At 66.1% G+C, this 27,635-nt stretch overlaps 1 protein-coding gene across 2 annotated transcripts in view; it reads left to right on the top strand.

Moving 5' to 3' along the window:
- The window catches only part of COL5A1 (collagen type V alpha 1 chain), a 97,178-nt gene that overhangs the window by 53,257 nt on the left and 16,286 nt on the right, over positions 1-27,635 (top strand). For both annotated transcript variants that reach the window (XM_036329171.1, XM_036329169.1), the window contains exons 26-57: positions 1,018-1,062; positions 1,730-1,783; positions 2,444-2,488; positions 3,375-3,428; positions 3,950-4,057; positions 4,974-5,027; positions 6,936-6,989; positions 7,898-7,942; positions 8,044-8,097; positions 9,144-9,188; positions 9,601-9,654; positions 10,619-10,672; positions 13,973-14,026; positions 14,836-14,943; positions 16,192-16,281; positions 16,376-16,429; positions 17,087-17,194; positions 18,630-18,737; positions 19,679-19,732; positions 19,850-19,903; positions 19,998-20,105; positions 21,063-21,116; positions 21,201-21,308; positions 21,450-21,503; positions 22,260-22,367; positions 22,871-22,924; positions 23,182-23,235; positions 24,598-24,651; positions 26,105-26,158; positions 26,672-26,779; positions 26,957-27,010; positions 27,090-27,143. In XM_036329171.1, coding sequence (XP_036185064.1) covers positions 1,018-1,062; positions 1,730-1,783; positions 2,444-2,488; positions 3,375-3,428; positions 3,950-4,057; positions 4,974-5,027; positions 6,936-6,989; positions 7,898-7,942; positions 8,044-8,097; positions 9,144-9,188; positions 9,601-9,654; positions 10,619-10,672; positions 13,973-14,026; positions 14,836-14,943; positions 16,192-16,281; positions 16,376-16,429; positions 17,087-17,194; positions 18,630-18,737; positions 19,679-19,732; positions 19,850-19,903; positions 19,998-20,105; positions 21,063-21,116; positions 21,201-21,308; positions 21,450-21,503; positions 22,260-22,367; positions 22,871-22,924; positions 23,182-23,235; positions 24,598-24,651; positions 26,105-26,158; positions 26,672-26,779; positions 26,957-27,010; positions 27,090-27,143 — 2,160 coding nt within the window. The remainder of the gene's footprint in view (positions 1-1,017; positions 1,063-1,729; positions 1,784-2,443; positions 2,489-3,374; positions 3,429-3,949; positions 4,058-4,973; positions 5,028-6,935; positions 6,990-7,897; positions 7,943-8,043; positions 8,098-9,143; positions 9,189-9,600; positions 9,655-10,618; positions 10,673-13,972; positions 14,027-14,835; positions 14,944-16,191; positions 16,282-16,375; positions 16,430-17,086; positions 17,195-18,629; positions 18,738-19,678; positions 19,733-19,849; positions 19,904-19,997; positions 20,106-21,062; positions 21,117-21,200; positions 21,309-21,449; positions 21,504-22,259; positions 22,368-22,870; positions 22,925-23,181; positions 23,236-24,597; positions 24,652-26,104; positions 26,159-26,671; positions 26,780-26,956; positions 27,011-27,089; positions 27,144-27,635) is intronic.

Genomic DNA, 27,635 nt, shown 5'->3' with positions numbered 1-27,635 from the left:
CTTCCCTCTCGGAAACAGCCCCTCGCCTGTGTTCCTCCCGACCCTCTTCTGTCCGAACATGTTTCATAGTCCTTCCGCCAAGAGTCACTCTCATTCTGCAAACACAGCTTCAAATGTCTGCAAAGAAGCCGGGCCCTCGCCGGTGCGGCTCAGTGGGTAGAGCGTCGGCCAGTGGACTGAAGGGTCCCGGGTTCGACTCTGGTCAGGGGCACAGGCCTCCGTTGTAGGCTCGATCCCCGGCCCTGGTCGGGCTCCTGTGGGAGGCGACCAATCGATGTGTCTCTCACATCGAAGTTCCTCTCTCTGTCTTTCTCTCTCCCTCCCACTCTCTCTAAAAATCAGTGGGAAATACCCTCGGGTGAGGATTAACCAAAAACAGAAAGGGGTGGGCTCCATTCCAGCCATGGCGGGAACTTGCTCAGGGCGGACATTCGCTGTCAGGCGCCGTCCCGAGGGCGAATCCACGCTCGGTCTCCCGGCGGGTAGTGATTGTCTCCCTGGAGCGGAGGGCTGCCCAGGCGGAGGGCTCGCTTGCTCCCCGAGGGCCTGGGAGGTGGGTGACCTGGAGCAAATGCCCTGGTGGCCGCTGTCCCCACCCACCTGCCTTAGATGGCAGCTGGATGCCGGCCGTCGGGGCCTCTGTGGGCCTGGAGCCCAGCTGCGGGTTAGGGGGTGGGGTCCCCTCCACGGTGGACTCCGGCCATCGCTGGGGCCTGGCCGTGTTCCCGTTTCGCAGAAGCAGCAGCCGAGGTCAGCGGCTGAGGGACTGGCCTGGGCCACGCCGCTGGGAGTGACCACGCGTGCTCGGGGCTGTGGTCCTGACCTCAGCTCCGTGTGTGTGTGTGTGTGTGTGTGTGTGTGTACGCATGTGTGCGTGTGTGTGTGTGGGGGGGAAGGGAGTGGGCGGCACTGGCAGGACCAGCTCTGACTCTCACACGGCAGGACCGCCCGCCGCAGGGGAGGGGAGGGGAGGAGCATCCCGTGGGCACCGACTCATGCGGCTTCTCTTTCCCACAGGGGCACCCTGGCAAAGAGGGCCCCCCCGGAGAGAAAGGAACTCAGGTGGGTGCAGCCGCACCCCGGCCTCAGCGCCCCCTGCCGACCAGCCCTGCCCTGCCCCGGGCCAGCCCACCCGCTCAGAAGGGAGGCGGGGCAGCTGTGCCCTCTCCTGTCCTGGGGACACTCCCCTGGGAGCTGGGTCCCCCGTCCCACCCCCTCGGTTTCTACACGTGGGGGTGCGGGTGCAGCCGACCTCGACAGGCAGAGACTGGGGACGTGCAGGCTCTGGGCCGAGGCTCCTCCTGCCCATCGACTGTGTTCAGGGCCCAAGTCGGGGGGTTAAAGCCGTTGGCGTTTCGGGGTGTCCTGAGTACCCGGGACTCCCGCTACTATTTGTGGCGGGTGCGCATTTCTGTAATGACAGCTCGGCCCTTCCGATTCCCACCACTTCCCCGGCCCAGCCCGAGTCCCGGGGGCGTGACCCGCAGGGCGCCAGGCCGTGGCGTTCTCAGTCACGAAGGGCACTACCTGTGTCCTGCCTCTGCCGTGGGCTGGGCGCGAGGCCGTGGGCACTGGCTGTGTCTTCTTGTGGCCCCTCCCGGGGTCTGACCTGGATGACAGCTCAGCTCATAGTGAGCTGGGATTTGCTGGTGGGAGGACCCCCGAGTGGGCGGGACATCACCAGGCCCCGCCCCCGAGGTGGAGCTAATGGTCTCTCCCTTGGTTACAGGGTCCCCCTGGCCCCCAGGGCCCCATCGGCTACCCTGGCCCCCGAGGAGTCAAGGTGAGGCTCTCGCACTGCGGGTCGTCCGGGGTCGGGGCTGGGACTGCGGGCACCCGTGTCGGTTTTCGGGAATTCCTCCAGCGTTTCCCTCCCTGCTGCCCACACTGGAGCAGCCCGGTCCCCCCGTCTGCGTGGGGGCCTGGGGCCCGTCCTGGGCCTGAGCGGGGCAGGGAGTGAGCCGCGGAGCTGGGAAGGGCAGCTCTGGAGCCGGGACAGTCCCGGTGCGTTTGTGACGATACGGATGGCGGGATGGAGTCTCCTCTGCCCCGGGCTCCTCATCGCAGGGCTGACGGGCTCAGGGCGCCGTGGGGTGATGGGGCTCCAGGCGGAGGCCGGGCCAGCTCCCGTCTGTCTGTCTGAGCCCATCCCTCAGTCTCTCCATCTGGTCTCAGCCCCTGCCTCGGGGAAAAGCCCAGAACCGCTCAGTCGGCTGGGAGTTCTTGCCGCACGAGGGCCGCTGGCAGCCGAGGGCCCCGGGAGGTGCCGGCCTCCTGGCCTGCTCTTCCTGCTCCGACGGCGACGCAGGACAGACTGTCTGAGGGGAGGCGGCTGGGCTCACGCATCCACGCTGAGCGCTCAGCTGGCCGTGGTGTGGGGCTCGGACCCAGGACCGGCGAGGGCTCCGAGGTGTGAGCGCTCACTCTCCCTGTGTCTGTGCAGGGGGCGGACGGCATCCGTGGTCTGAAGGGCACAAAGGGCGAGAAGGTGAGTGTCCCTCCTCCCCGGGCGGCCCTGTCCGGTCCACAGCCCGGCCCCCTCGTGTCAGGTCGCCAGCACCCGCTGGTGTTCGCGAATCCGCAAAGCGGGCCGCTCCCCGTGCAGGGCGGCCTGCGTCCTGGGACCTCAGCCCCTGCTGGTCCTCGGCCAGCCCCGCGGGCAGGACCCGCCTCCCCGGGCCCTTGGCTGATGCCCATCCTTTCAGAGAGGAGGCGCCGGCAGAGCCACCCTTCCTCTCGGGAGCACTTCCCTCCTGCTCCCGCCTCAGATGTTTACCACTGTTGTCACCGGGCACCTGCAGTGGGCATGCGCTCACCTGAGAGACGGGCACACAGGCCGGGCAGGGGCCGCTCCCGCCAGCGGGCCAGCTTGCAGATTACAGCCTGGCCCTCGAGCTCCGTGCCTGTGAATGCAAAGCATGGACACACGTCACAGGGGACGGACACACACATGTCACAGGGGACGGACACATGTCACAGGGGATGCACACGTCACGGGACGGACACACATGTCACGGGACGGACACACATCACGGGACGGACACACGTCACAGGGGACGCACACACGTCACAGGGGACGGACACATGTCACAGGGGACATACACATGTCACAGGGGATGCACACACGTCACAGGGGACGGACACACACGTCACGGGACGCACACACGTCACAGGACGGACACATGTCACGGGGCAGACACACGTCACAGGGGACAGGACGAACCTCGAACCCTCCCTCCAGCGTGCCCAGCGCGGTGCCAGGGCCCAGAGGCTCGGGCGGGGGTTGTGGGCGGGGGACGTGGCGGGTGTGGCGTGGGGCAGCCCTCGGGGAGTGGGTTCCTGTGGGAGACCCAGTCCCCTCTCTCGTCGTCCAGGGAGAAGATGGCTTCCCGGGGTTCAAAGGAGACATGGGCATTAAGGGGGACCGGGTGAGTACCGGCGGGAGGGGCGGCGCCGGCCTGTGGGGAGTCTGGGGGGGCGGGGTGTGGGGCGCACAGGGCAGCGTCTCAGAGCAGAGGGGACGGGGGACGCCTCTGATGATCTCTGGTCACAGGCAGGGCACCCCCCCCCCCCCCCCCCCCGCCGAGCCCGAGGCCTGGTGCTCCGCCTCCCTGCAGCTCTCCACTGTCCCCGTGTGGCCGCCTGGTGACTGGGGTCACCGTGTGCTCACCGGCCCTCGGCCCTGCCCCTGCCCCTGCCCGGTGCTCAGTGGGGACCAGTCCGCCGGGCTGTAGAGCAGTTCACTTGGCTCCACGGGTTTTGCTGCTGGAAGTGGGGGTGCAGCCAAAGCAGCAGCCTCCAGCTCCGTGCGGAGGGAGCGGAGCCCCGGCCTCGTCGGCCACACGAGGCGGCTTTGTCGGCTTCAGGAGCCCGTGGGCCGAGCCTGGTGGGCGTCCTGTGTGGGGGGTGCACACGGCGGAGCCCCTCACCTTCTCTTTCTGACCTGCAGGGGGAGATCGGCCCCCCCGGCCCTCGAGGGGAGGACGGCCCCGAAGGCCCCAAGGGGCGCGGCGGTCCGAACGGAGACCCCGGTCCCCTGGGACCCTCCGGGGAGAAGGTACGTGGCACAGGGCGCGCGGCACTTCCTGCGGACGGACGGCCGTTCCGATGGCTGCGGGCGTGGGCTGGGTCGGGGTCAGGCTGAGCCCCCCGCACGTGGGCACTGTGGTTCCTGACACGGGCTCCGTCCATTGGCTTCACCTGACGCTCTTGCCGCCTCCCACCCTCACATTTATGGACGGAACCGCCCCTTTCACCTGAGTGTGTCCTCGGAGCACCTTCCAGTCCCGGGGGGCCCCCCCACCCCCCAGGGCCTCCGGGCTCCCGTCTCAGCTACAGCCCCGCTGGTCTCTCCATGTGCAGAGCCCTACACCTGCCCTTGGCTCCCATCTCCCCACTCAGCCCCCCCAAAATGTCCCCCCAGGAATGCCCCCCATAAGTGCCCCCACGGGAATGGCCCCACGGGAATGGCCCCACGGGAATGGCCCGTGCGCAGCCCACACTCCCTCCGTCTGCCCAAGGCTGGAACTGGTCACGTGGATGAAGGTTCTTTGATTCCGGCCTCTTCTGCTTCATGAGGGCTCGGTCCCCTCTCCCAGGGCCTTCGCTTTTATTTTTTATTATATTTTATGTTTAAATATATTTTATTGATTTTAGAGAGGAAGGGAGAGGGAGAGAGAGAAACATCCATGATGAGGGAGAATCATGGGTCGGCTGCCTCCTGCACGCCCCCCACTAGGGATGGAGCCTGCAACCCGGCCTGTGCCCTGACCGGGAATCAAACCGTGACCTCCTGGTTCAGAGGTCGATGCTCAACCCCTGAGCCACGCGGCCGGGCCGGGGCCTCTGCTTTCAAATCAGGGCGGGAGGGGGTGTGGTCGATCCCAGGCCGGTCAGGGGCCCCCTTGAAACCGTGTCCTTCAGATGGAGACACGCCATGCGGCCCCGTAACACAGCGCCTCTTGTCTCTGCAGGGAAAGCTTGGAGTCCCGGGGCTGCCTGGCTACCCAGGAAGACAAGGGCCAAAGGTAACATACGACCGGGCCTCCCCCGGCCCTCCCGCCCTCGGCATGGTCACCTTTGCCTGCGTGACAATGCAGAGGGCCCGTGTCGCTGTGTCAGCTGCGCTCAGGCCCGTGGGAAGTACCAGGTCTGGCAATGGGCACAGGGTCAGCTCAGGGCTCTAAGCCACTCCGAGAGCAGAGACCCCTGAAGACAGGAGGCGCCCCGTGGGCGGGCGACGTGCCATAGACAGTGCCCAGGGCAGGGGTTCAGGTGCCTGCTGAGTCAGGTTCTTAGGCTCATCTCTGTCCCCGCGCACCCGTGGGGCTCTCCCCTCTGTCCCCGCGCACCCGTGGGGCTCTCCCCTCCGTCCCCGCGCACAGTGTGGGCCTCTCCCCTCTGTCCCCGCGCACAGTGTGGGCCTGAGCTGTCCCCGTGCACCGTGTGGGCCTGAGCTGTCCCCGTGCACCGTGTGAGCTCTGAGCTGTCCCCGTGCACCGTGTGAGCCTGAGCTGTCCCCGTGCACCGTGTGAGCTCTGAGCTGTCCCCCTGCACCGTGTGAGCTCTGAGCTGTCCCCCTGCACCGTGTGGGCTCTGAGCTGTCCCCGTGCACCGTGTGAGCCTGAGCTGTCCCCGTGCACCGTGTGGGCTCTGAGCTGTCCCCGCGCACAGTGTGGCTCTCCCCTCCGTCCCCGCGCACAGTGTGGCTCTCCCCTCTGTCCCCCTGCACCGTGTGAGCCTGAGCTGTCCCCGTGCACCGTGTGGGCTCTCCCCGCTGTCCCCGTGCACCGTGTGAGCTCTGAGCTGTCCCCGTGCACCGTGTGAGCCTGAGCTGTCCCCTGCACCGTGTGAGCCTGAGCTGTCCCCTGCACCCTGTGGAGTGCTGCGGTGACAGATCTATATCTAGGGCTCCCGGTGGTGCCGATTTGCGCTCATTTCTGACTCGCAGCCGCGCTGTATTTAGCGGCATTCCGGAAGACAGCAGAGCGTGACAACAGGTGCAGTGAGCGGTGTCCCAAGTGTGAGATTCACACGCTGTCGCCGGTTAATCTTAGTTGTAGGTGTTCCCTTTTCTCCCAAAACACCAGCTCTTTGAAGACATGGCCACGAGAGAGGAGGGTGTGGAGGGAGGGAGGAAGGGGAAACACAGGACTCAGTTGTGGTTTTTAGATTTGGAGTTTGAGATGCTTAGGAAATGCTCATGAAGTGGATGGCGGGCGGCTGGATGGATGGTGGGTAGATGGTGGGTGGGTGGGTGGGTGATGGATGGTTGGATGGATGGATTAATGCATGATGGATGGCGGGTGGATGGATGGATGGTGGGTAGATGGTGGGTGCGTGGGTGGGTGGATGGATGGATGGTGGATTGATGGATGGGTAGATGAGTGAATGGATGATGGATGGATGGATGGATGGATTAATGGATGATGGATGGATGGATGGATTAATGGATGATGGATGGTGGGTGGATGGTAGATGGTGGGTGGGTGAGTGGATGATGGATGGATGGATGATGGATTGATGGATGGATGATGGATGGATGGGTAGATGGGTGGATGGATGATGGATGGATGGATGGATGGATGATGGATGGATGGGTAGATGGCGGGTGGGTGGGTGGGTGATGGATGGATGGATGATGGATTGATGGATGGATGATGGATGGATGGGTAGATGGGTGGATGGGTAGATGGGTGGATGGATGATGGATGGATGAATGAATGGATGGATGGTGGATGAATGAATGGATGGATGGATGGTGGATGAATGAATGGATGATGGATGGTGGGTGAATGGTGGGTGGGTGGGTGAGTGGATGGGCGGTGGGTGGAGGAGTGTGTGTCGGAGGCTGGGGACCGGGACAGCGTCCCTCGCTGGCTTGCACACAGAGTTTGTGTTTGGCCCGGCCTCATGCTCCACCCCCTCTCTTTCAGGGCTCTATCGGATTTCCTGGCTTTCCGGGCGCCAACGGAGAGAAGGGCGGCCGGGTAAGGACCGCATGGCCCCAGGCGGCTGCCTCTGCTGCGCAGAGACCTAGTGGGTTTACTGTCCGGGACGACTGAGCACACGGCTCCTTCCCGGACAGGTGGCCAGAAACCGGAACCCGATTCCGGAGTTTGCCTCGGAAGTGGTGGAGGGACGGGGGCCTGTCCGTCCGTGGCTCCACGTGCCTCGGGGAAGCTGCCTTTACCAGAGTTTACCTCGTTGCTTCTGGAAAGAAAAGAAATAAACACCCAGCGCCTCTGTCTCCTGAGGTTTAGAAAATGCAAATTAGCCCCGGGAGCCCAGTTCCGCGAGGGAGACGCAGGGCTTATGTGTGAAACGCGTGGGGCTGGTCGGAGCCTGTAGAGAATGTAATGGCTCGTACCCTCCCCGTGGCAGACACATGGTGTGAGGGGCTGGCTGTCTCCTGTGCGGTGATGAGGGCCCGCCCTGGTGAGAGGGAGACGAGGGGAGGGGGCGGGGGAGGCGGAGGGGCAGATGCCTGGAGGAGAGAAACCAGGTAACGGGTGAGCATCCCTCCGACCTCAGCAGCCTCATGCGGGGGGAGCGCAGCTCCGGGCTCAACTCCCTGCGAGTCTCTAATTAAAACACAGACAAGGGGCCCGGCTGGTGGGGCTCAATGGTTGGGCCTCGACCTGTGAACCAGGAGCTCAGAGTTTGATTCCCAGTCAGGGCACAGGCCCGGGTGGCGGGCTCCATCCCCAGTGGGGGGCGTGCAGGAGGCAGCCGGTCCATGATGCTCTCTCATCACTGATGTTTCTCTCTCTCCCTCTCCCTTCCTCTCTGACATCAATAAAAATCTATTTAAGAAACAAAGACGAGGCTCCTGATAGGAGAGGCCGCTGCCCAGGCGGTGATGGCCACGACTGAGCCGCCCCCCCTTCTCTTGCAGGGCACCCCAGGGAAGCCGGGACCACGGGGGCAGCGAGGCCCGACGGTAACCACCCCCCTTTGGGCTGAGGGTGCATGTGGGGGGCGGGGGGGAGGCGGGCTTGGAGCCAGGGGTTGAGCTGACTCTCTCCTCTCCCTTCTGTGCAGGGTCCACGGGGTGAGAGGGGCCCGCGGGGCATCACGGGGAAGCCGGGCCCCAAGGTACGTTCCGGCTCCCGTGGCGGCCGCCCTGCCACAGGGAGTGCCTGGGGGTCCTCGGGGCCCTTTTCCTGCAAAACAAGACAAAGAAGGACGTTTTGGGGGCATTTAAGAAGGAGCTGGTCCCCCCACAGCCTTTAGACAAGTTGGGTCAGATTGTATCGCAGGCTGTGGCCGGGCCAGGCGGGCGAGTGGCCAGTGCTGGAGGCCACGACCCACTCAGCTTGGGACCGGACGGTGCTGCGCCCCCTTCTGCTGGGGGGGCCTGTTTTCTTGGGTGGGGGGGTGGAAGCCGCAGAGAGGCCTTCGCTGGAAATCTAAAGTACTCGCTGGCGCCGGGCGAGAGCCTGAGCCGCGCCCACCCTCCAGAGAGGAGCCAGGGGCGGGGACAGCGCCAAGGGTGGGTGTGGAGTGACCTCGCCGCACGGCCCCTGGGTCCGGTCCTGGATGTGGCCCCAAAGAGCATTCCCGCCAAGGCACTGGCCCCGCTCGGCCGTGGTCCAGCCCTGGCCCACCCTGCGCTGACCCACTGCCCTCAGAGGCTGCGGTGCCACCGTCTGGGATGAGCTCTGGGTGCCTTGCTGGTCCCCGTGCCCACCTGGGAGCTCTGCTGCCGTCACAGAGCAGCTGTCGCCATGGCCCTGCACGTGGGTGAGGGAGGGGGTGGGGTGGGGATGGGGGTGGGGGTGGGGTGGTCCTGCAATAGACCCAGGTCCTGTCTTCTTGGTTGGGCTCAGCCTCTGTCCCACAGCAGGAGGCTGTCCCCTGGGAGTGTCATAGCCGTGACAGCAGCTCATTGTCAGCTGAGTGTAGAGGACAGGTGGCCTTTGGGGGCGTGGGCCAGAGCCCCACGCTCTGCTCTGTACTGAGAGTGGGGGGCTGACAGCAGGCATGGGGCCAGGTGACAGGACACGGGGGCAGGTGACAGGGCACGGGGGCAGGTGACAGGGCATGGGAGCAGGTGACGGGGCAGGGCTGTGACCCTGGCCGTGGCAGAGGCTCCCATCAGACAGTTATAAACACCCATGCGCTGTCCTTGCTCCCTTTAGGGCAATTCTGGAGGCGATGGCCCGGCCGGCCCCCCGGGTGAACGGGTGAGCACCCACCCTTTCCTATAGACCTCGGGTGGGCCGGGGAGAGGGACTGCTGACGTCCAGGCGGGGAGAGGGGCAGCCGGGCCGGGAGAAAGAGCAGCAGGGCCCGGAGCCGGGTCCTCTCTGAGGACGGCCACCGTCCGCTTGGCCTGGTCTGGGGGGTGGGGTGGCTGGGCCACTGGGAACCTGGTCCTCAGCCCCGTGCTGCCCGAGGGGTCTTGCCCTGCGACCGGCCCCCTGGGCCCCCGACAGACCTCCATGTCGGCCCTGGTGAGGGGGCCTAGAGCTGACGGGGCCGTGGGGGGGTTGCAGGATGGGGCCTGTGTGCGGAGTGGAACCCCGAGGCCTCGGGAACCCCCCGCCTGCTTGTGAGAGGCCGCCTGACCTCACACTGGCCCTTCTCTGTCCCCAGGGACCAAACGGGCCCCAAGGACCCACGGGGTTTCCTGGACCCAAGGGCCCCCCGGTAAGTAACACGGGGTTTTCTGGGGCCCAACATGGCCTCCACATGGCGGTGGGTCAGCGGGCGAGGAGCCCCTGGGGCGGGCTGCAGGTGGAGCGTCTGTGGCTGCGTCCACCTGACCCTCCTGCGCTGGGGGAACCGCGTGGGGGCCGTGGACTCTCCCAGCCGGGTTCTGTCAGGGTCCTGGGGCCACGTCACAAAGTAGCACAGCCCCGGTCGCTTACACACAGCCAGGAGCTCCCCACCCTCCGGCGCCCCAAGTGCCATCTGGGGGCGCACAGGCTCGCTCCTGGGAGGCTCCGGGGGCCCCACCCCTCACCCTGCCCCGGGCCCTGGTGCTGCTGGCAGCTGGGCTTACAGGCTGCCCTCCATCTCGCCCTCACCCCCACGGGCTTCTCCTGTCGCCGTGTCGTCAGATCTGTTTCTGCCGGGACACCAGCCATCGGCCAGGCCCGCCCCCGCCCCCGCCCCGGCTGCCCTCGTCCTGACTCGAGGACAGAGCAAAGCCCCTCCTATCTCCAGCCGAGGCCCCCTTCCCAGGCCCGTGGCTGGGACTGTGGGACACTGTGGGCGGCGGGGGGGCAGTTCCACGCAGGAAGGAAGACCCATCTAGTGGGAGGGGGACGGGGGGTTGCCTGACGGGCGCCCTGTGGGGCTGTGGTTAGGAAGGAGCTGACCTCTGACCCTGATGGGCCTGTGGCCTCGTGCACCCGCACCTTCCACGGGCTGGACCTCAGGGAGCTGCTGACCGCTCCCTGCCTCAGTTTCCCCCGCTGGGAGGTGAGGGTGGCAGCACTGTGACCTCAGGCGGCTGCACGGGTTCGAGGAGACGAGGCCGGTGCCAGGCTCCTGCGCGGCACCCGGTCACGCACCCGGTCACCCTGCCCGGCGGGGCCACCTCGGGAAGGAAGCGGCCGTTTGCTGCGGCTCCTCCGAGCTGAGCGCCGTCCCCTCTGCTTCTCCCCAGGGCCCTCCCGGCAAGGACGGGCTCCCAGGACACCCTGGCCAGAGAGGCGAGACCGTGAGTATCGCCACGGGGGCACGGGCAGGCCGGCCTCTCCCCCCGCCTGCCCGCTTGGGGGAGGGTGTCAGCCTGGGGGTGGCCCCCGAGGTCCGTCCTCTGACCTGGGGTGAGGCCTGTCTGGGGAGAGCCCGCGCAGGCCAGCCACACGTGATGTCTCTGTGCAGAAGGCAGGCGACCGTGCCGGGTCAAAGGTCACATGTAAAACCATCAGGATCTAAACAAAATGCCACGGGCACGCTGAGCCTGTGCGGCCACCCCTCTTCCCCCACAAAGAACTGTGGGTGCAGCGCCTCGAACTGCCTCTCTCGCTGGACGCAGGGGGGCTCCCCATGGCCGGCTGCTGCTCGGTTATTTCCCGCTCTAAAACCCAAAGAGAAGGTCCTGGTAGGTGGTTCAGTGGTTAGAGCGTCGGCCCATGCACCGAAGGGTTGAGGGTTCGATTCCCAGTCAAGGGCACGTACCTGGATTGCAGGTTCCATCCACCTGCGGGAGGCAACTCATCCATGTGTCTCTCACCTCGATGTTTCTCTCTCTCCCCCTCCCTCCCTCCCTTCCACTCGCTCTAAAAATCAATGGGGAAAATACCCTCAGGTGCGGATTACCAAAACAAACAAACCAGCAAGAATCCAGGAGAAGGGCCGTGGGCCTGGCACCAACGCTGGCTGTCCAGCCAGGTCCTCCGGCCGCGGGGCTGGCCACAGGGGGGCCTGGAGGGCCCTTCACCTGCATGGTGCTGACCAGCGGCTTGGCCATCAGGGCAGCCCTCCGACCTGGCCCTGCCTTTCGCGATGCCCATTGCGGGCTTGGCCATCAGGGCAGCCCTCCGACCTGGCCCTGTCTTTCGCGATGCCCGTTGCAGGCTTGGCCATCAGGGCAGCCCTCCGACCTGGCCCTGCCTTTCGCGATGCCCATTGCGGGCTTGGCCATCAGGGCAGCCCTCCGACCTGGCCCTGCCTTTCGCGATGCCCGTTGCGGGCTTGGCCATCTGGAGGGCGAAGGACCTGACATTTCCAGTTGTAAGAAAAGTGGGGAATGTCCTGCCTCTGAGCCACTTGGGATTCAGTCCAGCTTCACGCTGTGTCCACGTTAGACGTGTCCCTGCAGTGAGTGGGAACACCGTGACCTTGAGCACACCAGTGCCCTTGAGGCTCCGGGCTCAGCCAGTTCAGGACTCACAGGGCCGGTGGGCTCCGTGTGGCCGCACTGGGAGCGGGGGGCAGTCAGTGGGGGGGCTGGGGGGGCAGCGCTCATCTCTCTCCGCAGCCCCTCCCGCGGGTCAGGCCTCTGCAGGGCCCAGCACGCGGGCGGCCTCCTCCGCGGAGGGCGGCTTTGATGCCGTGTTTAATCCGTTCCTCGGTGCCGGCTTTAAAGAAATCCCTCTGCCTCTGTGCGTGTGATGGAGCCTTACTTAATCGCACCTTCCCTGCTCGGCGCGGCGAGGCGGCTGATGAATGGAGATTGCTTTGCTCTGTGGTTTATGGGAAAATGAAAACGTTGCGTCTGAGCTGTGCGTTTTTTCTGCGGCCGCTCCGCGGAGCCAGACGGGGCTCGCGAGGCGGGAGCGTCTCCCCCTGGGCTGCTCTGGAGAGAGGCTGGCAGGGGGGCCGCTGCCTCTGTGCGGGGCGAGTTCCCAGGCGCTTCCTGCTGCTGCTGCCTCTGCCGCGCGGCCGCCCGTAGGCGCAGGGCACTCGCTCAGACCCACCCGGACGGGCCGCCTCCGCGGGGAGCCCGAGGCCTCCTGGGCGCGGCTTTGTTCTTCCCCTAAAAACGGAAGCAGCCCTGGCCAGTGTGGCTCAGTGACTAGAGCGTCGGCCTGCAGACCAAAGGGTCCCGGGTTCGATTCTGGTCAAGGGCATGCACCTCGGTCGCAGGCTCCTCCCCGGCCCGGGCCCTGGTCAGGGCGCCTGCAGGAGGCCACCCATCAATGTGTCTCTTGCATCGATGTTTCTCTCTGTCTTTCCTCTCCCTTCCACTCCCTAAAAATCAATGGAAAAATATCCTCGGGTGACGATTAAAAAAATAAAAATAAACCAGAAGCAGCCACGGTCACTTCTCCTCCCAGAGTGTGAGCCCTGACCCTTTCTCGGTGAGGGACAAATTCCATCCTCCGCAGCCACGGGTGGTCCCGACCTAGGACCAAGCCGGGGCCTTTCTTGCCTACCCCCCCGCAAGGCCCCTGCCCTCCTGGCCCCTGAGCAGGGAGCCCCAGAATTGTCAGCTCCCCTGGTTCGGACCCTGTAAGCGCCGCCTGCAGAGGAAACGACTTTAAAATGGCCATTGCCGCCCTTGCCTGCAGCCCGGCTGGGCCTAAGCGGAGCCCCTCAGAAATGCGGGGGCGCTGGGACGGCCATGGCTGAGTGTGGCTGAGCGTGGCTGGGCCGGCCGTGCTGAGCGTGGCTGAGCGTGGCTGGGCCGGGCGTGGCTGAGCGTGGCTGGGCGTGGCATCGCCAGTGCCTGTCCACAGGCCCTCCTCGCAGGGAGCCCCGAGGCGTTAATGCGGGTCGTTGCGTAAGTGCCAGTGTACAGAGCAGACACGGGGTTCCTGGGGACTCGAGCTGCTGACACACAAACACTGCGTTAGGAAAGCAGCTGTGAGCGCTCCTGGGTTAAGGACGTGCGGGAGGCGGCTGTAACCCCCGTCCCCGTCCCCGTCCCGCACCAGAGGCGCTCGCGACAGGAGCAGGACGGTCTCCGCGGAGTCGGTAACGAGGCGCAGCCCAGCGGTGCGCCCAGTCCAGCTCCGGACGCTGGAAACGGCATCAGACCTGCTCAGCAAATGACACACCTAGTGACGTTATAAAGATGAACAGTTTTTTAAAAATATATTTTTATGGATCTCAGAGGAAGGGAGAGAGAGAGAGAAATAGAAACATAAATGATGAGGGAGAATCATGGATCGGCTGCCTCCTGCACTCCCTGCCCTGGGGATAGAGCCTGCAATCCAGGCCTGTGCCCTGACGGGGAATCGAACCACAGCCTCCTGGTGCATGGTCCACGCTCACCCACGGGGCCTCGCTGGCCAGAGAAGATGAATGGTTTTAAAATCCATTTCTCGCCACAAAAGCGTGGCGATGGGAGCAGCCAGTGGAACTGCTGGGTCTGGCTCCATTGCCTTCGTGAACCCATGCAAAGGCGGAACAAGAGAAACAGGTCCCCTCGAATGAAGTGGGGACACGTGGGGATAGGACCGGGTGGGGGACAAGCCCCCGTGGGAACGCGCAGGCGGCCGGGGCGGGGGGGGGGGGGGCAGGGTATGGGCCGCTGCGGCCGTCTCAGCGTGCAACTCTCTCTTCACAGGGTTTCCAAGGCAAGACCGGCCCCCCAGGACCCCCAGGCGTGGTCGGCCCTCAGGTGAGATGCAGCGTCGTTCCCGTGTCACCTGCACGCACGCAAATAGACAGACAGACAGACACGCACACACACACACGCATCTGAGAGGGCGACCCACGGCTTAGGTGCCAGCTCCCCAGGAAGCTGAAGGGGTAGGTCCTGCTAGTTGACACGCTGACGTCCGGCGAAGCTGGTGAGCATCAGACACATGCTTCGTGCAGGCAGCCAGATGGCGGACAGAGGGGCGGGTCTGGGGACGGTCACCGTGAGCCAGGCGAGCAGCACGAAGGCCCTGTCCGAGGCCCATGGGCAACTGGGGCCAGACCGGGCGGGACCAGCTGTGCCCGCGGCTTCGCTGTGGCGTCTACGGCCGCCTGCTCCCGGCCCCGGTCCCGCGTTCTGATGCTTTCCGTCCTGAGAGGAGGGGCCCGGCAGGACCGGTGGCTCAGAGCACGGGGCAGGGCTGTCACCCTCGTCACCCTGTGTCCTGGGACGTTCACACCTAATGGACAGGAAGTGAGACACTGACCCGCCACAGCCACGGGCTGCAGGAGCGTGGGCCTGAGCCGCTCCCGTGGCAGATGTGGCCGCCCTCGCTGCCCTGTCTCCCTGCGACACCCGGGAAACAGGACCAGGGCGTGGCGCCTCTGGGCTTCTCCTCCCTGGGTTCTGACCAGAAGGGGAGACTTGCAAAGCCACATGAGGGCGAGGGTGTGGGCGTGCCGTGGGCCCTCGGCCTCCGCAGCCAGGCCTGTCCTTAGATTGAGGAACAGAAGGTGGCTCCCTTGGGCGTCCCTTGAAAGCTGTGGCTGATGCTGATCTTCCCACAGGGTCCCACCGGAGAGACTGGCCCGATGGGCGAGCGTGGCCACCCGGGGCCCCCGGGCCCCCCAGGTGAGCAGGGCCTCCCGGGCCTTGCTGGGAAAGAAGGGACGAAGGTGAGTCGCTCAGACCTCCTCGCCAGCCCGGACTTTCCCCCGGGATCATTGCTGTATGTGGTCTGTTTGCTGCTGCTCTTCGCTGATGGACGCGTCATTTCTCGGACAGGCGCTCCCCATGCCAGCCCCCGCCCTGACCATGAGCGTAGCCCCTGCTGCTCGATTAGAAAGGGGATGGGCTGACCCACCGCAGCGCTGGACCTAAAGGGTCTGGGGATCAAACCGTCCTTGCCCTTCTGCCTGGGCAGTGTTCTATGTTTTCTGGAAAGCGACCCTTTAAACAATCCCCCACCGTTAGGGACAAAAGAATAGACAATGACAACAAAGAAGGGTGCCTCTTTGTCTTCCCTCCCAGCCGCCCTGGCTCTGCGTCCCTCTGTCCCCGGGAGGCCCCTGCCCTGCCCCAGCCTGGGGTGGGCGGGTGGGCGGAATTCCTGTGGATTAGCATAAAAATGAGCCGGCCTTCCCTTCTCAGTTTTCCTGTGAGTGACACAGGAAATGTGAGCTCTCCAACCTTTTATATGGCCACGTGCAAGGGAACAGACTTAATAATAAAGTACAGCCAGTGAAGAAATACTGAAAAATTACACACCCGTATGTGTATGTATGTGTGTGTGTATGTACGTATGTGTGTGTGTGTGCGTATGTACACCTGAATACACACATACTTGAAGAGCAGATGTGCGTGTGCATGGCCTCTAAGTAGATGTGTCTGCACATGGAACAGGCAGGTGCAGGTGTCGGTCCCCATCCGCGGAGGCCGCCCCGAGTTTGGAAAGGAGGTTAAGGGCAAGCCGGTTCGGAGGCCCCAGCGCTCCCATGTTGGGCCCCAGAGAAAGTTCTGGAAGAGATCGCAACTTTAATGCACCCGCACGAAGGCTCAGGCTCAGGGGCCTCTTGGCAGAATGTGGTTTGGGGCTTGAAGCAAGAGCCTTCGGCGCCGCCTGCCTTTGGGGCGATGCCCCAGCCCTTGGCTGTGGCTGCCTCTTCTGAGGACCCCAAATCCACAGGAAGGCGGACACGGGCGGAACCGCTCTGCCCAGCCCCCGTCCCCGGAACCACACACGGCGGCCTGACCGTGGGCCCCCAGGTGCCAGCTTGGGCCACGCTCCAGGGCGCGGAGCTGCCAACCAGCGAGTCCAGTCAGGACTCCGGTTCCTTTAAAGCCCAGCGCCCGGAAGTGCCCCCTCCCGCAGCTCCCATGGCCCCGGCCCCGGCTCTGCTCACCACCTGTGGCTCTCATTTCAGGGGGACCCAGGCCCCGCCGGCCTCCCCGGGAAGGACGGCCCCCCCGGATTGCGCGGCTTCCCCGGGGACCGAGGGCTCCCCGGTCCAGTGGTGAGTAAGGGGCCGGCGGGGGCTGGAGTGGACACTGCCCAGCCCGGGCGCCTCTCCCCGCCGCGCCCTTGACCCCGACCTCGTTGCTTGGCAGGGAGCACTTGGACTGAAAGGCAGCGAGGGCCCCCCAGGCCCGCCAGGCCCCGCGGTGAGTGTTGGCCCCACAGCCTTTCCCGTCCTCTGGCTCAGAAAGAGCCCACCCAGCAGGGAAGACGGGGCCCGCCGTGGGTCCTCGAAGGCCGTGGCGGAGGGAGGCCTGGGGGGAGGTGGACGGGAGCTTGTCCTGAGTGGCAGCGGCTGGCGAAGGCCCAGTGGGGACCGGCAGTTGAGAGGGAGGCCGAGTGGCTGCGTGGCTGCGTGGCAGCTGGGAGGGGCCGGGAGCCGCGGGAGGGAGGGGACGGAGCCCGCGGCCTCTAAGCTGGGCTCAGGGGTGGGCTGTCCGCACGCCCGGGGCCGCCGAGGCAGGGCTGAGCCCGCACAGGTGGGAGGCTGACCCCAGAGCCGGGGGTCAAGGTACGTTCACCTGCTGCCTGTTCAACGGATGGTCATTCCAGGAGGCTCTTAAAGGGGACGTTCTCAGTCACTGGGGTGCGGGGGGCAGGCATGTGCTTGGAATTGTGGGAGAGAGGCCGTTACCGGGTGGGGGGGCAGAAAGCAGAGCCGCAAACGCAGGACCAAAGAGTCTGCGAAGGCACTAGGGAGCCACTGAGGGCTCTGGAGCGAGGGCGGGGGGTGGATCTCAGTGCTGGAGGGAGTCGGTGCATTTGGGGAGCCTGGAAACGAACCTCTTTCTTGCCCGCCCCAGGGATCTCCAGGGGAGAGAGGTCCAGCTGGAGCCGCCGGGCCCATCGGAATTCCAGGGAGACCTGGGCCCCAGGGACCCCCAGGGCCAGCCGGGGAGAAAGGAGCGCCTGTAAGTACCACTCGGAGGCGCCAGGGACCCCCCTCCCCCTCACCTGGGGGTTCCCACTCACCTGGGGTTTCCCACTCACCTGGGGGTTCCCACTCACCTGGGGGTTTCCCACTCACCTGGGGGCTCCCCACTCACCTGGGGGTTTCCCCCTCACCTGGGGGTTCCCCCCTCACCTGGGGGCTCCCCACTCGCCTGGGGGCTGCCGGATGGGGGAGGAGGTGGTTTGAGGTCCTCCGGGTGGGTGAGTGTGTGCCAGGTGGGTGTATGGGCCAGGTGTGTCCTGACTGAGGTCCGGGGGGCGGGTCCCTAAGCTGGCCAGGTTCTTTCATGGGTCTCCTGGGCGGTAGGGTGCTGGGCAGCTCCCGGCAAGATCAGCCAGTCACACCTGCGCATCTGTGCCTGACACGTGCTGGCACGGGGGCTGGGACAGTGTCCAAAGTGGGGCCGCCTTCGTCTGGGCCCAGGCTCTGGGCAGGCGCCTCCTTGAGTGATCGGGGGCAGGTGTGGAGGACAGAAGGGGGGAGACGTGTGATGGGAAGATGAGAAGCCTCTTCTGGGCCTGGATCGCACCGTCCCAGTGAACCCCACGGAGACCCCCGGCAGGGCCTGGCGTGGGGCTCAGTGAAGGGGAGATGCTCAGTGGGAGCTGAGGGGGAGGCGCAGGCAGGAAAGGTGCACGCGGGGAGCGCCCTGTCGCAGGGCTGGTGGCATTTAGACCCGACACTGTGTAATGTGTGTGTGCATGTGTGTGCCGTGTGAGTGTGAGTGTGGGTGGGTGTGCACATGTGTGTAATGTGTGTGAGTGTGTGCCGTGTGAGTGTGAGTGTGAGTGTGGGTGGGTGTGCACATGTGTGTAATGTGTGTGTGCATGTGTGTGCCGTGTGAGTGTGGGTGGGTGTGCACATGTGTGTAATGTGTGTGAGTGTGTGCCGTGTGAGTGTGAGTGTGAGTGTGTGGGTGGGTGTGCACATGTGTGTAATGTGTGCGCGCACACGTGTGTAATGTGTGTGTGCATGTGTGTGCCGTGTGGGTGGGTGTGCACATGTGTGTAATGTGTGTGAGTGTGTGCACATGTGTGTAATGTGCGTGAGTGTGTGCATGCGTGATTGGCGGGGAGGGTGTTGGCAGAGAACCGAGGCTAGTGAAGTTGGCGAGGCTGGGACTCAGCTGTCCCGGTCCCAGGCTTAGGGGCTCCCGCACGGGGACTGCTGGGCCGGCTTTGGATCCAGGCTCTGCTGCTCACCATGGGTGCCTCAGTTTCCCCGCTGTGGAAGCAGACCCCCCAAGGATGGGGCAGTGCTGCTTGGGAGCGGTGGTGAGGGTGGGCCTCAGCGGTCTGGCTGAAGTCCATTGGGACGGGGCACCGCCCTGCCCGGGGCCTCCCGGGGCGGAGCTGACGAGCTGCGTGTGACGGTGGGTCTTCTCTCCTCTTCAGGGCGAGAAAGGCCCACAAGGCCCCGCTGGTCGCGATGGCCTCCAGGGTCCGGTGGGGCTCCCCGGCCCGGCCGGCCCTGTGGGCCCCCCCGGAGAAGATGGCGATAAGGTAAGGAGAGCCGAGGCCCCTCCTGCCCCGAGTGGTGCTGGCCGCTGGCCAGTGCCCGGAGGCCGGAGCAGGCGGCCACTTTAGACACAGGCTCCAGGGCAGGGCGACCGCGCCCTCCCTCCGAGCCCATGGGTGGTTTCGGAATAGCTCACGCGCGGGTGGTGATAAGCGAGATCAAAGCGCCCTTTCATGTATGAGACGGCCTCATCGATATTATAATTTATTAACGAGCTCGCGGGAGCTTGGGGCCAGCTTCCCTCTCGCGTCGGGTCCAGGCCGCGGGGGGCAGCGAGCGGGAAGTTCATGCCCCGAACCGAGTCCCGATTCCACCCGTTCACTGAGCTTCACTCGGCGGCTGGGTCACGACCGCCCTGGAAGGATTAGCCGCCCACTCGCTAGGGCCACGGCTTCTGATCGGTGCTGTGACCATGGCCAGCGCTGGCAGCTGATACATTGATCCCACGCTGTGCTGTGGCGCTGGCAGCTGATACACTGTTTAATGAAGACGCCGGGTTCAGCTCTTCCGCTTAACATTCCACGTGCCACACCCCCGGTGACATTGCCGAGGGGTCAGCTCGCTGCAGACGGTGCCGCGTGTCCGTGGTGGAGCCAGCCGCCCACGGGGGACCTGGGGGACGGGGTGGCTCTCTGCAAGCGTAGAATCGAGGTGTCGCTGCTGTCAGACACCCTGACAAGCGGAGTAAATGTTTTCGTTGGGATTTCACCGCCTTTTCCAATCGGCTCAGGTTCTGTGTAGCGTCAGATGGGGCCTCGTCGCTTTCAACTCTCATATTAAACAGGAAATAAAAACACAGGGAAGCGGTTCCCCTGGGAACCCTGTGGAGAGGCGGTTACTCGTAGTCGCCAAGATAAATGAATCTCGGGGAGCAGATCAGACCCGAATGGTTTGGGGCTGACGGATCTCCCACCCCTTCCCACAGGGAGAGATCGGGGAGCCGGGGCAGAAGGGGAGCAAGGGGGACAAAGGAGAGCAGGTAAGGCCCACGCGGCGGGGACGGAGCTGATGACCCGGACGCCCCGCCTGCTCTGCCGGCCTCTCCCGGGGCCGCAGCTGTGGCTCCGGAAGCAACTGTGTCTGTCTGTTCCCACAGGGTCCGCCGGGGCCCACGGGTCCTCAAGGCCCCATCGGGCAGCCGGGCCCCTCGGTGAGTATCTGCATCCCCGGCTGCTCAGACCCCACAACCCCTCCGCTGTGGGCAGCAGGAGGCAGTCCTCACCCCGCCCTTCGTGTCCCCACAGGGAGCGGATGGAGAGCCGGGGCCCCGGGGCCAGCAGGGCCTTTTCGGGCAGAAGGGTGACGAAGGCCCCAGAGGTTTCCCCGGGCCCCCTGGACCCGTGGGGCTGCAGGTAACTGGGGAGTGTGGATGGTGGGGTCCACTTCCGTGCCTGCGCTCTGCTGTCTCCCTGCCCTGCCCCGCCCTGCCTCCCTCCCCATCCCCGCCTCCCCTCCCCTCCCCTCTGTCATTGTGAGAATGGGGGAACCAAGGCTGGCTGCAGGGGCCGCCGGGGCTCCCATGCACTGGAATGGCTGCAAGGTCCCACACTCCCAGAGGTGCCCGCACCGACATTAAGCCGTGACACTGACTTCCGTGGCCGTAGTAGGAACATTGGAAAGTGCTGGCAATTGTACGGAAACAGCAGTGACCTCTCAGCACACACTGGGAGCGCCAGCTGTACACACGGGGCACATGTCACAGCCACGCCTTCCGCGTGTGCGTGTCACACACAGATGCACACGGTGACTTTATTTGGTTTCTGCAAAGCAGAATCCCGTCGTGCGTGGGGGGAGTCTGGACCCAGCTGCCCCCTTCCTTGCACGTCCGTGTCGTGTTGCTGCCACGGAATATTCTCTGAAGGCGTAGTGGTGCCTTTGTCCCTGAGGCCGTGGGGTGTGGTCGCTGTGTCCCTGAGGCCGTGGGGTGTGGTCGCTGTGTCCCTGAGGCCGTGGGGTGTGGTCGCTGCGTCCCTGAGGCCGTGGGGTGTGGTCGCTGTGTCCCTGAGGCCGGGGGGTGTGGTCACTGCGTCGTGTCCGGCGTGGCAGTGCCTGATGAACCCGCACCCTCCGCCGCCGTCGGCTGGCAGGTCTCCTGTTTGGGGGGTCGCAGTGAGCCTGTGTCCATCCTTCGCCCGTTCCTCTCATTCTTTCCTGGGCCGACTCGGGCCCAGAGCGCAGGGTGTCCCCGTGTTTAGCGCTGCGCTTAGACGCACATCCCGAGGCCCCTGCCCGGTCGGGCGGTGCTGGGAGCCGGTCGCCGGGGGTGCGGGCCGGGCGTGCTGCCCTGCTCAGCCCCCTCCTGTTCGCAGGGTCTGCCGGGGCCTCCGGGCGAGAAGGGCGAGACGGGCGACGTGGGCCAGATGGTAAGTGTGCGGGACCGGGCGGCGGCCGGCTTCGATTGCGGCCAAGTCGGCATTTGTCCGTGTCCGATGCCCTCCTTCTCCTAGGGCCCCCCCGGCCCCCCCGGCCCCCGAGGACCGTCTGGAGCGCCAGGTGCTGACGGGCCACAAGGCCCCCCCGGAGGAATAGGCAACCCTGGAGCCGTGGGAGAGAAGGTGACTCTGCCCCCGCGTCACTGTGTCCCCTGAGGGCGTGCGCGCGTGTGCACGTGTGTGCGCGTGTGTGCGCGTGTGTGTGAAGAACACGGGTGTTGGGGCCATTGCTCTCGGCCCCACGTGACCGCGTTTCCTCCTCAGGGCGAGCCTGGCGAAGCTGGAGAGCCTGGCCTTCCCGGAGAAGGGGGCCCCCCGGTGAGTGAGTGGCTGGGGGGCACCGTGCACGGGGGGGGGGGGGCGTGGGGGGGGGGAGCTCCCGCTCTGCCTCGGTTTCCAATCCAGGAATCGGAGCCATGGGTCCTCTTGTGCCTCCCTCACGGGCGCTGCAAAAAAGAGTGCGCACGTGTGTGCGTGTGTAGATGTTCGTGTGCATGTGTGCACCCATGTGCATGTATGTGCATGTGTGTGGGTGTGCAGACAGATGTTAGCACATGTGACTGGCGGCTGCCGGTGGCTGGGTGGCCGTGGTGTTCCGGGCCCTTCCACGGGCTGCGGTAACTGTGGGCAGTGTCCCCTCCGCAGCCCCGAGAGGGACTGCTCAGACCCCTGCGGTCAGACGTGAACTCCCTTGGGCTGCGGGGGTTCCTTGGGGCCCAGGAGGCGGCTGGTGGGCAGAGGTCTCCTTGGCATCCAGCTGCTCCCCCCCCGCCCCATGAACCCCAGAGAAGGGGCCCCCAGCGGCTCCCCCCCGCCCCATGAACCCCAGAGAAGGGGCCCCTCAGGGTCCATGCTGCCCACCGTCTGGTCCAGGCCGGTCCCTCCCCCAGAGGCAGTTGCAGCCTCCGAGGCCCCAGAAAGCCAGTGGCTCCTTGGGGAGCTGCCCAGCCCCTGAGGCCCAGCCCCCACCCCCCATCAGGCCCACTGAGCCGGGGAGTGGCGGGGACTGTGTGCCACCCAGGGCCCCGCGGGCCAGCGCCTCACCCTGGGCTCATGGCGCGGCCTTCCCTGCAGGGACCCAAAGGCGAGAGGGGGGAGAAGGGCGAGGCGGGCCCTTCTGGTGCTGCTGGACCCCCTGGACCCAAAGGCCCGCCCGGCGACGATGGCCCCAAAGGCAGCCCCGTGAGTAGCTGAGCCGCAGCGGCGCCCGCGCCCGAGGCTGGGCAGGGGCTCTGGTCCGAAGCCCCTCCATCATCCTGCGGCGGGTCCCGGGAAGCGCCTGGAGGTTCTCACCCCGACCCCGAGTCCAGGCAGCGGAGCTGAGCGGGCAGAGGGCGGGCTGGGAGGGCGCCGTGCCCACGTGCCCACGCCCCCTCCTGCTGCCGCCTGGCTCAGCGTCAGGGCGGCTCCTGAGCTGCATGTGCGAGAAGCCAGGTTCCAGCCAGGAGCTCAGAGGGAGGGACGGCCTCCGGGGAGCGAGGGGGCAGGCTCTGGCCGCCCGCCCCAGGCTCGTGTGGGACTCGGACGATGCCCAGGAAGGGCTCCCGGGGCGAAGGGCACGGCGGCCTCAGAGGCGCAGGCTGTTCCAGGGGCGGGGCGGGGGCGGGGCGGCCTTCACGCGGCGCTGGCGGGCCGGGTGCCCTCGGCCAGGGCTGAGGGCCTGCACGCGGCTTTCTCCGTTTCAGGGCCCCGTCGGCTTCCCCGGAGATCCCGGTCCCCCCGGAGAGCCCGGCCCCGCGGTAGGTGTTTGAGGCCCTGAGCCGTCCGTCCCCCCGATGCTGACCGGCCTCTGCAGCCCGTGCTTTCTTTCCGGGGGGTTATTCGTGAGCTCCCCGTGGGGCACGGTGCCCTCCCAAGGGGCCTGCATCTGGGTCAGATGCAGACGCGGTCCCCAGCTTTGAGCGCGCTGTGTCCCCCCGACCCGATGGGCTTGGATTTGGGGGACGTGACTTGGGTGCCGTCCGGAGGCTGAAGGAATTTGCTTTCGTCCCCACAGGGTCAGGATGGTCCCCCTGGTGACAAAGGGGACGACGGCGAGGCCGGGCAGACGGTGAGTGCGCCGTGACTTTTGGGGTCACGGTGACGGGCGTCTGGGTTCTTGGGATTTGCAACTTGCTTTGTTCATTTCTTTCTTTCTTTCTTTATTTTTTTAAATATATTTTATTGATTTTCTACAGAGAGGAAGGGAGAGAGATAGAGAGTTAGAAACATCGATGAGAGAGAAACATCAATCAGCCGCCTCCTGCACGCCCCCCCAGTGGGGATGTGCCCGCAACCCAGGTACATGCCCTTGACCGGAATCGAACCTGGGACCCTTCAGTCCGCAGGCCGACGCTCTATCCACTGAGCAAAACCAGTTTCGGCTTCATTTCTTTCTTTTTTAAAAAAATAAGTTTTTATTGATTTTAGAAAGACAGGAAGGGAGAGAGAGAGAAACATTGATGTGAAGGAGAAACATCCATCAGCTGCCTCCCGCACGCCCCCCACTGGGGATCGAGCCTGCAGCCCGGGCCTGTGCCCTGGCCGGGAATCGAACCGTGACCTCCTGGTCCACAGGTCGATGCTCAACCACTGAGCCCCGCCGGCCGGACGCTTTGTCCATTTCTGACCAAAACCCAAACCCAGTCGGCTGGTGCCGTTGGTTCCTGACGGTGCAGGGGCCGTGGCCCCCCCCCCCCGTCGGGGCTGGAGAGCATGGCCCTTCCCAGGAGGGAGCCCGTCACCTGCCCAGAGCCGCCCACGCTCAGGGGTCGCCTGCTCTATTTTTTAATTTATTGATGTCAGAGAGGGAGGGAGCGGGGAGACAGAAACATCAGTGATGAGAGAATCACAGATCGGCTGCCTCCTGCACATCCCCCCGGGGATCGAGCCCACAACCTGGGCCTGTGCCCCGACCGGGAATCGAACCCGGGACCCTTCAGTCCGCTGGCCGATGTGCTACCCACTGAGCAACCGGCCAGGGCAGGGCGGCTGTTCCTGCTGGGCTGGGTCCTGTCCCTCCTGGGAGGGGCTCTCCAGTCCGCCCCTGGCTGAGCTCGCACGGAGGCTGCCTCCTGCCCTGCGCGGAGGGTTTGAGACGCTGTTTCCCGCTGAGTCCCTGCGATGGCGCCGTCAGTGCCTGGGTCCCCGCAGCTCCCCCTCCCGCCCGGCGCCCTCACGGAGACACTGTCCTCCCTGTGCGTCCGCGTCCAGCAGGCCACGCTCACAGGCGGCGAGCCCGTCACTAGGGTCCGGGGAGCGGGATGGGGGGTGAGGGGAGTGAGGTAAGGGGGCCGGGTCCATCAGCCCCCGAGATGGGGGTCAGGGTTGGGCTGCCCAGGACACGGGCTCAGCGTGTTCTTCCGGCCCGAGCCCAGCCCGGCCCTGCCGCGCCTCCGCACCCGACTCAGCCCTGTTCTCTCTCTGACTCCAGGGATCCCCGGGCCCCACTGGTGAACCGGGTCCGTCCGGGCCTCCAGGAAAACGGGTAAAGGACTCTGCGCGGCCTCTCCGGCCACGTCCGCATGCAGCTCCCCTCCCCCTCCCCCTCCCCCTCCGGGCGGGCCGGGCGCTGAGCGAGCGCTGGCCGGAAAGTGCTTCTGCGAAGCATGTCCTCCCCTCGGCTTCCCGCGCGTCATGGAGCCTCAGACCTGCCTCTGAGGAGGGCCCAGTGCTGACGCCAGCGTGATGGCTGACGGGGAGATAATCACCCCAAGGCTGGGCTCCCCCTCCCCGGGCCAGGCCTCTGAGAGGCAGCACAGGCCCCAGGCGGTTCGTGCACATTCAGTGATCGGCCTTTTGCTGCTGCAGCTGCAGAAACTGAGCTGCGGGGTGTGGAACCCAGAGAGGGTGCCCCCCTCACAGCACCCAGAGCCCCCCTTACTGCAGCCAGGCCCCCCTCACTCACAGCACCCAGGCCCCCCTCACTGCAGCCAGGCCCCCCTCACAGCACCCAGGCCCCCCTCACAGCACCCAGAGCCCCCTCACTCACAGCACCCAGGCCCCCCTCACAGCACCCAGAGCCCCCTCACTCACAGCACCCAGGCCCCCCTCACAGCACCCAGGCCCCCCTCACTCACAGCACCCAGGCCCCCCTCACTCACAGCACCCAGAGCCCCCGCACTCACAGCACCCAGGCCCCCCTCACAGCACCCAGGCCCCCCTCACTCACAGCACCCAGAGCCCCCCTCACAGCAGCCAGGCCCCCCTCACTCACAGCACCCAGGCCCCCCTCACAGCACCCAGGCCCCCCTCACAGCAGCCAGGCCCCCCTCACTCACAGCACCCAGAGCCCCCCTCACAGCAGCCAGGCCCCCCTCACTCACAGCACCCAGAGCCCCCCTCACTCACAGCACCCAGAGCCCCCCTCACAGCACCCAGAGCCCCCCTCACAGCAGCCAGGCCCCCCTCACTCACAGCACCCAGGCCCCCCTCACAGCACCCAGAGCCCCCCTCACTCACAGCACCCAGAGCCCCCCTCACTCACAGCACCCAGAGCCCCCCTCACAGCAGCCAGGCCCCCCGCACTCACAGCAGCCAGAGCCCCCACACTCACAGCACCCAGAGCCCCCCTCACAGCAGCCAGGCCCCCCTCACTCACAGCACCCAGAGCCCCCACACTCACAGCACCCAGAGCCCCCCTCACAGCAGCCAGGCCCCCCGCACTCACAGCAGCCAGGCCCCCCGCACTCACAGCACCCAGAGCCCCCCTCACAGCAGCCAGGCCCCCCGCACTCACAGCAGCCAGGGCGCCTCACGCTGACCTGGGACCTGCTCCAGGCCGGAGTCACTCTGGCTGCATCTGGGTCCTGCATCCCGCTGGCCAGGGGCCCAGGGACGACCCCCATGCCCCTCCCCGCCCAGGCCTGTCCCCCTGCAGACCCTGCTCCCTGGGACCCGCAGCCAACTCCTCCCTCATCGTGTTTCTCTTGCTGCTCTAGGGTCCCCCGGGGCCCACAGGCCCTGAAGGCCGACAGGGCGAGAAAGGAGCCAAGGTCAGGAGCCCTCGCCTGCCGGGGGTCGGGGAGGAGGCGGCCTGGGTGGTGTGGGAAAGCCCGGGGGCGGGCCCTCACTGTGCCTGGGCTGGGCCATCAGCCTCCCCAGTAGGGCGGCTCGGTGGTGGTTGGGGTGCTGGGTGCAGGGTCCTGGCACCAGAGTCTGTCCCGCCAGGCCCAGCGCTGTGCGGCCTCGGCCTCGGGCCTGGGTCCGGCCGGGGCCACCTCAGCCATGACGCTGCCCCCGAGGGCGGAGAGGGCGGGATGTGGGCCCTACTGCAGCCAGCACACGCGTGGGGCCGCCGTAGCTGCCGGAATCGCAGTAGCTGGCGTGACCCCTGGGGCTGGGAGCCCAGCTGGCTGTGAGATGGAGGAAGGCCAGGCGGCTTCCATAGGAACATGGAAAATAGCCCCCCCCCACGGGCTATCTGGAGGTGTTCAGGTCTGAGCAGTGCTCCGGGCCGGGTGACCAGCACCCTGCATGGGCCCATGTGTTCTTCTTGCCGCCTGCAGGGCGAAGCCGGCTTGGAGGGTCCTCCTGGGAAGACTGGCCCCATCGGCCCCCAGGGGGCCCCTGGGAAGCCCGGGCCCGATGGCCTGCGGGGGATCCCCGGCCCTGTGGTGAGTGACAGGAGGCCTGGCAGGGGGTGGCGTGGGCACGGGGGCAGGCAGGGGGGAGGAGAGCTGGCACGGGGGTGGGCAAGGGGGAGGGGAGCTGGCACGGGTGCGGGCATGGGGGAGGGGAGCTGGCACGGGGGCGGGCACAGGGGTGCTCACACGGAGCTGGCTGTGTTTCAGGGTGAACAAGGTCTCCCGGGATCCCCAGGCCCCGATGGCCCGCCCGGGCCCATGGTGAGTAACGCCCCGGGGAGCCCCCGGCAGTGGTGGAGGCGGGATTGGGAGAGAACCTGACCCTCCCCTCCTCCCGCAGGGCCCCCCAGGACTCCCCGGCCTCAAAGGAGACTCTGGCCCCAAAGGGGAAAAGGTAAGGGGGCCACAGGGTCGTGACCCGGGGCCCCTCACACTCCGTGGCTGCAAAGGCAACAAGCCTGCACCCTCGCCCGCCAGAGCCTGGGGTGGGCAGCTGGGAGGTGGCGACTTGGAAAGCAAAGCTGTGCTGGTGGGAGACACGGCCCCCAGGGCACAGAGGGCTCAGTGAAGGGCATCGGGGTACGAGGAGCAGACGCTCGCGGGGACGCCGTCTCCGGCTCCCTCACAGGACGTGGGGGGGGGGGGCAGCGCCTCATGCCCTCCCATCAGGAGTGGTTTTCTGGGCGAACATTCTTTTATTTGTAAACTAGAGGCCCGGTGCACAAAAATTTGTGCACTTGTGGGGGAGGGGGATCCCTCAGCCCGGCCTGTGCCCTCTCGCAGTCTGGGACCCCTCGGGAGATAACGACCTGCTGGCTTAGGCCTGCTCCCGGGTGGCAGAGGGCAGGCCCAATCCCTAGGTGCAGCCCCTGGTTGGGCTCAGAGC

The sequence above is a fragment of the Myotis myotis genome, unplaced genomic scaffold (genome assembly GCF_014108235.1).
Source record: "Myotis myotis isolate mMyoMyo1 unplaced genomic scaffold, mMyoMyo1.p scaffold_m19_p_12, whole genome shotgun sequence".
In the NCBI taxonomy this organism is placed as follows: domain Eukaryota; kingdom Metazoa; phylum Chordata; class Mammalia; order Chiroptera; family Vespertilionidae; genus Myotis; species Myotis myotis.
The sequence above is the reverse complement of the archived record's forward strand: the minus strand, read 5'-3'. Positions and strand labels throughout refer to the sequence as shown.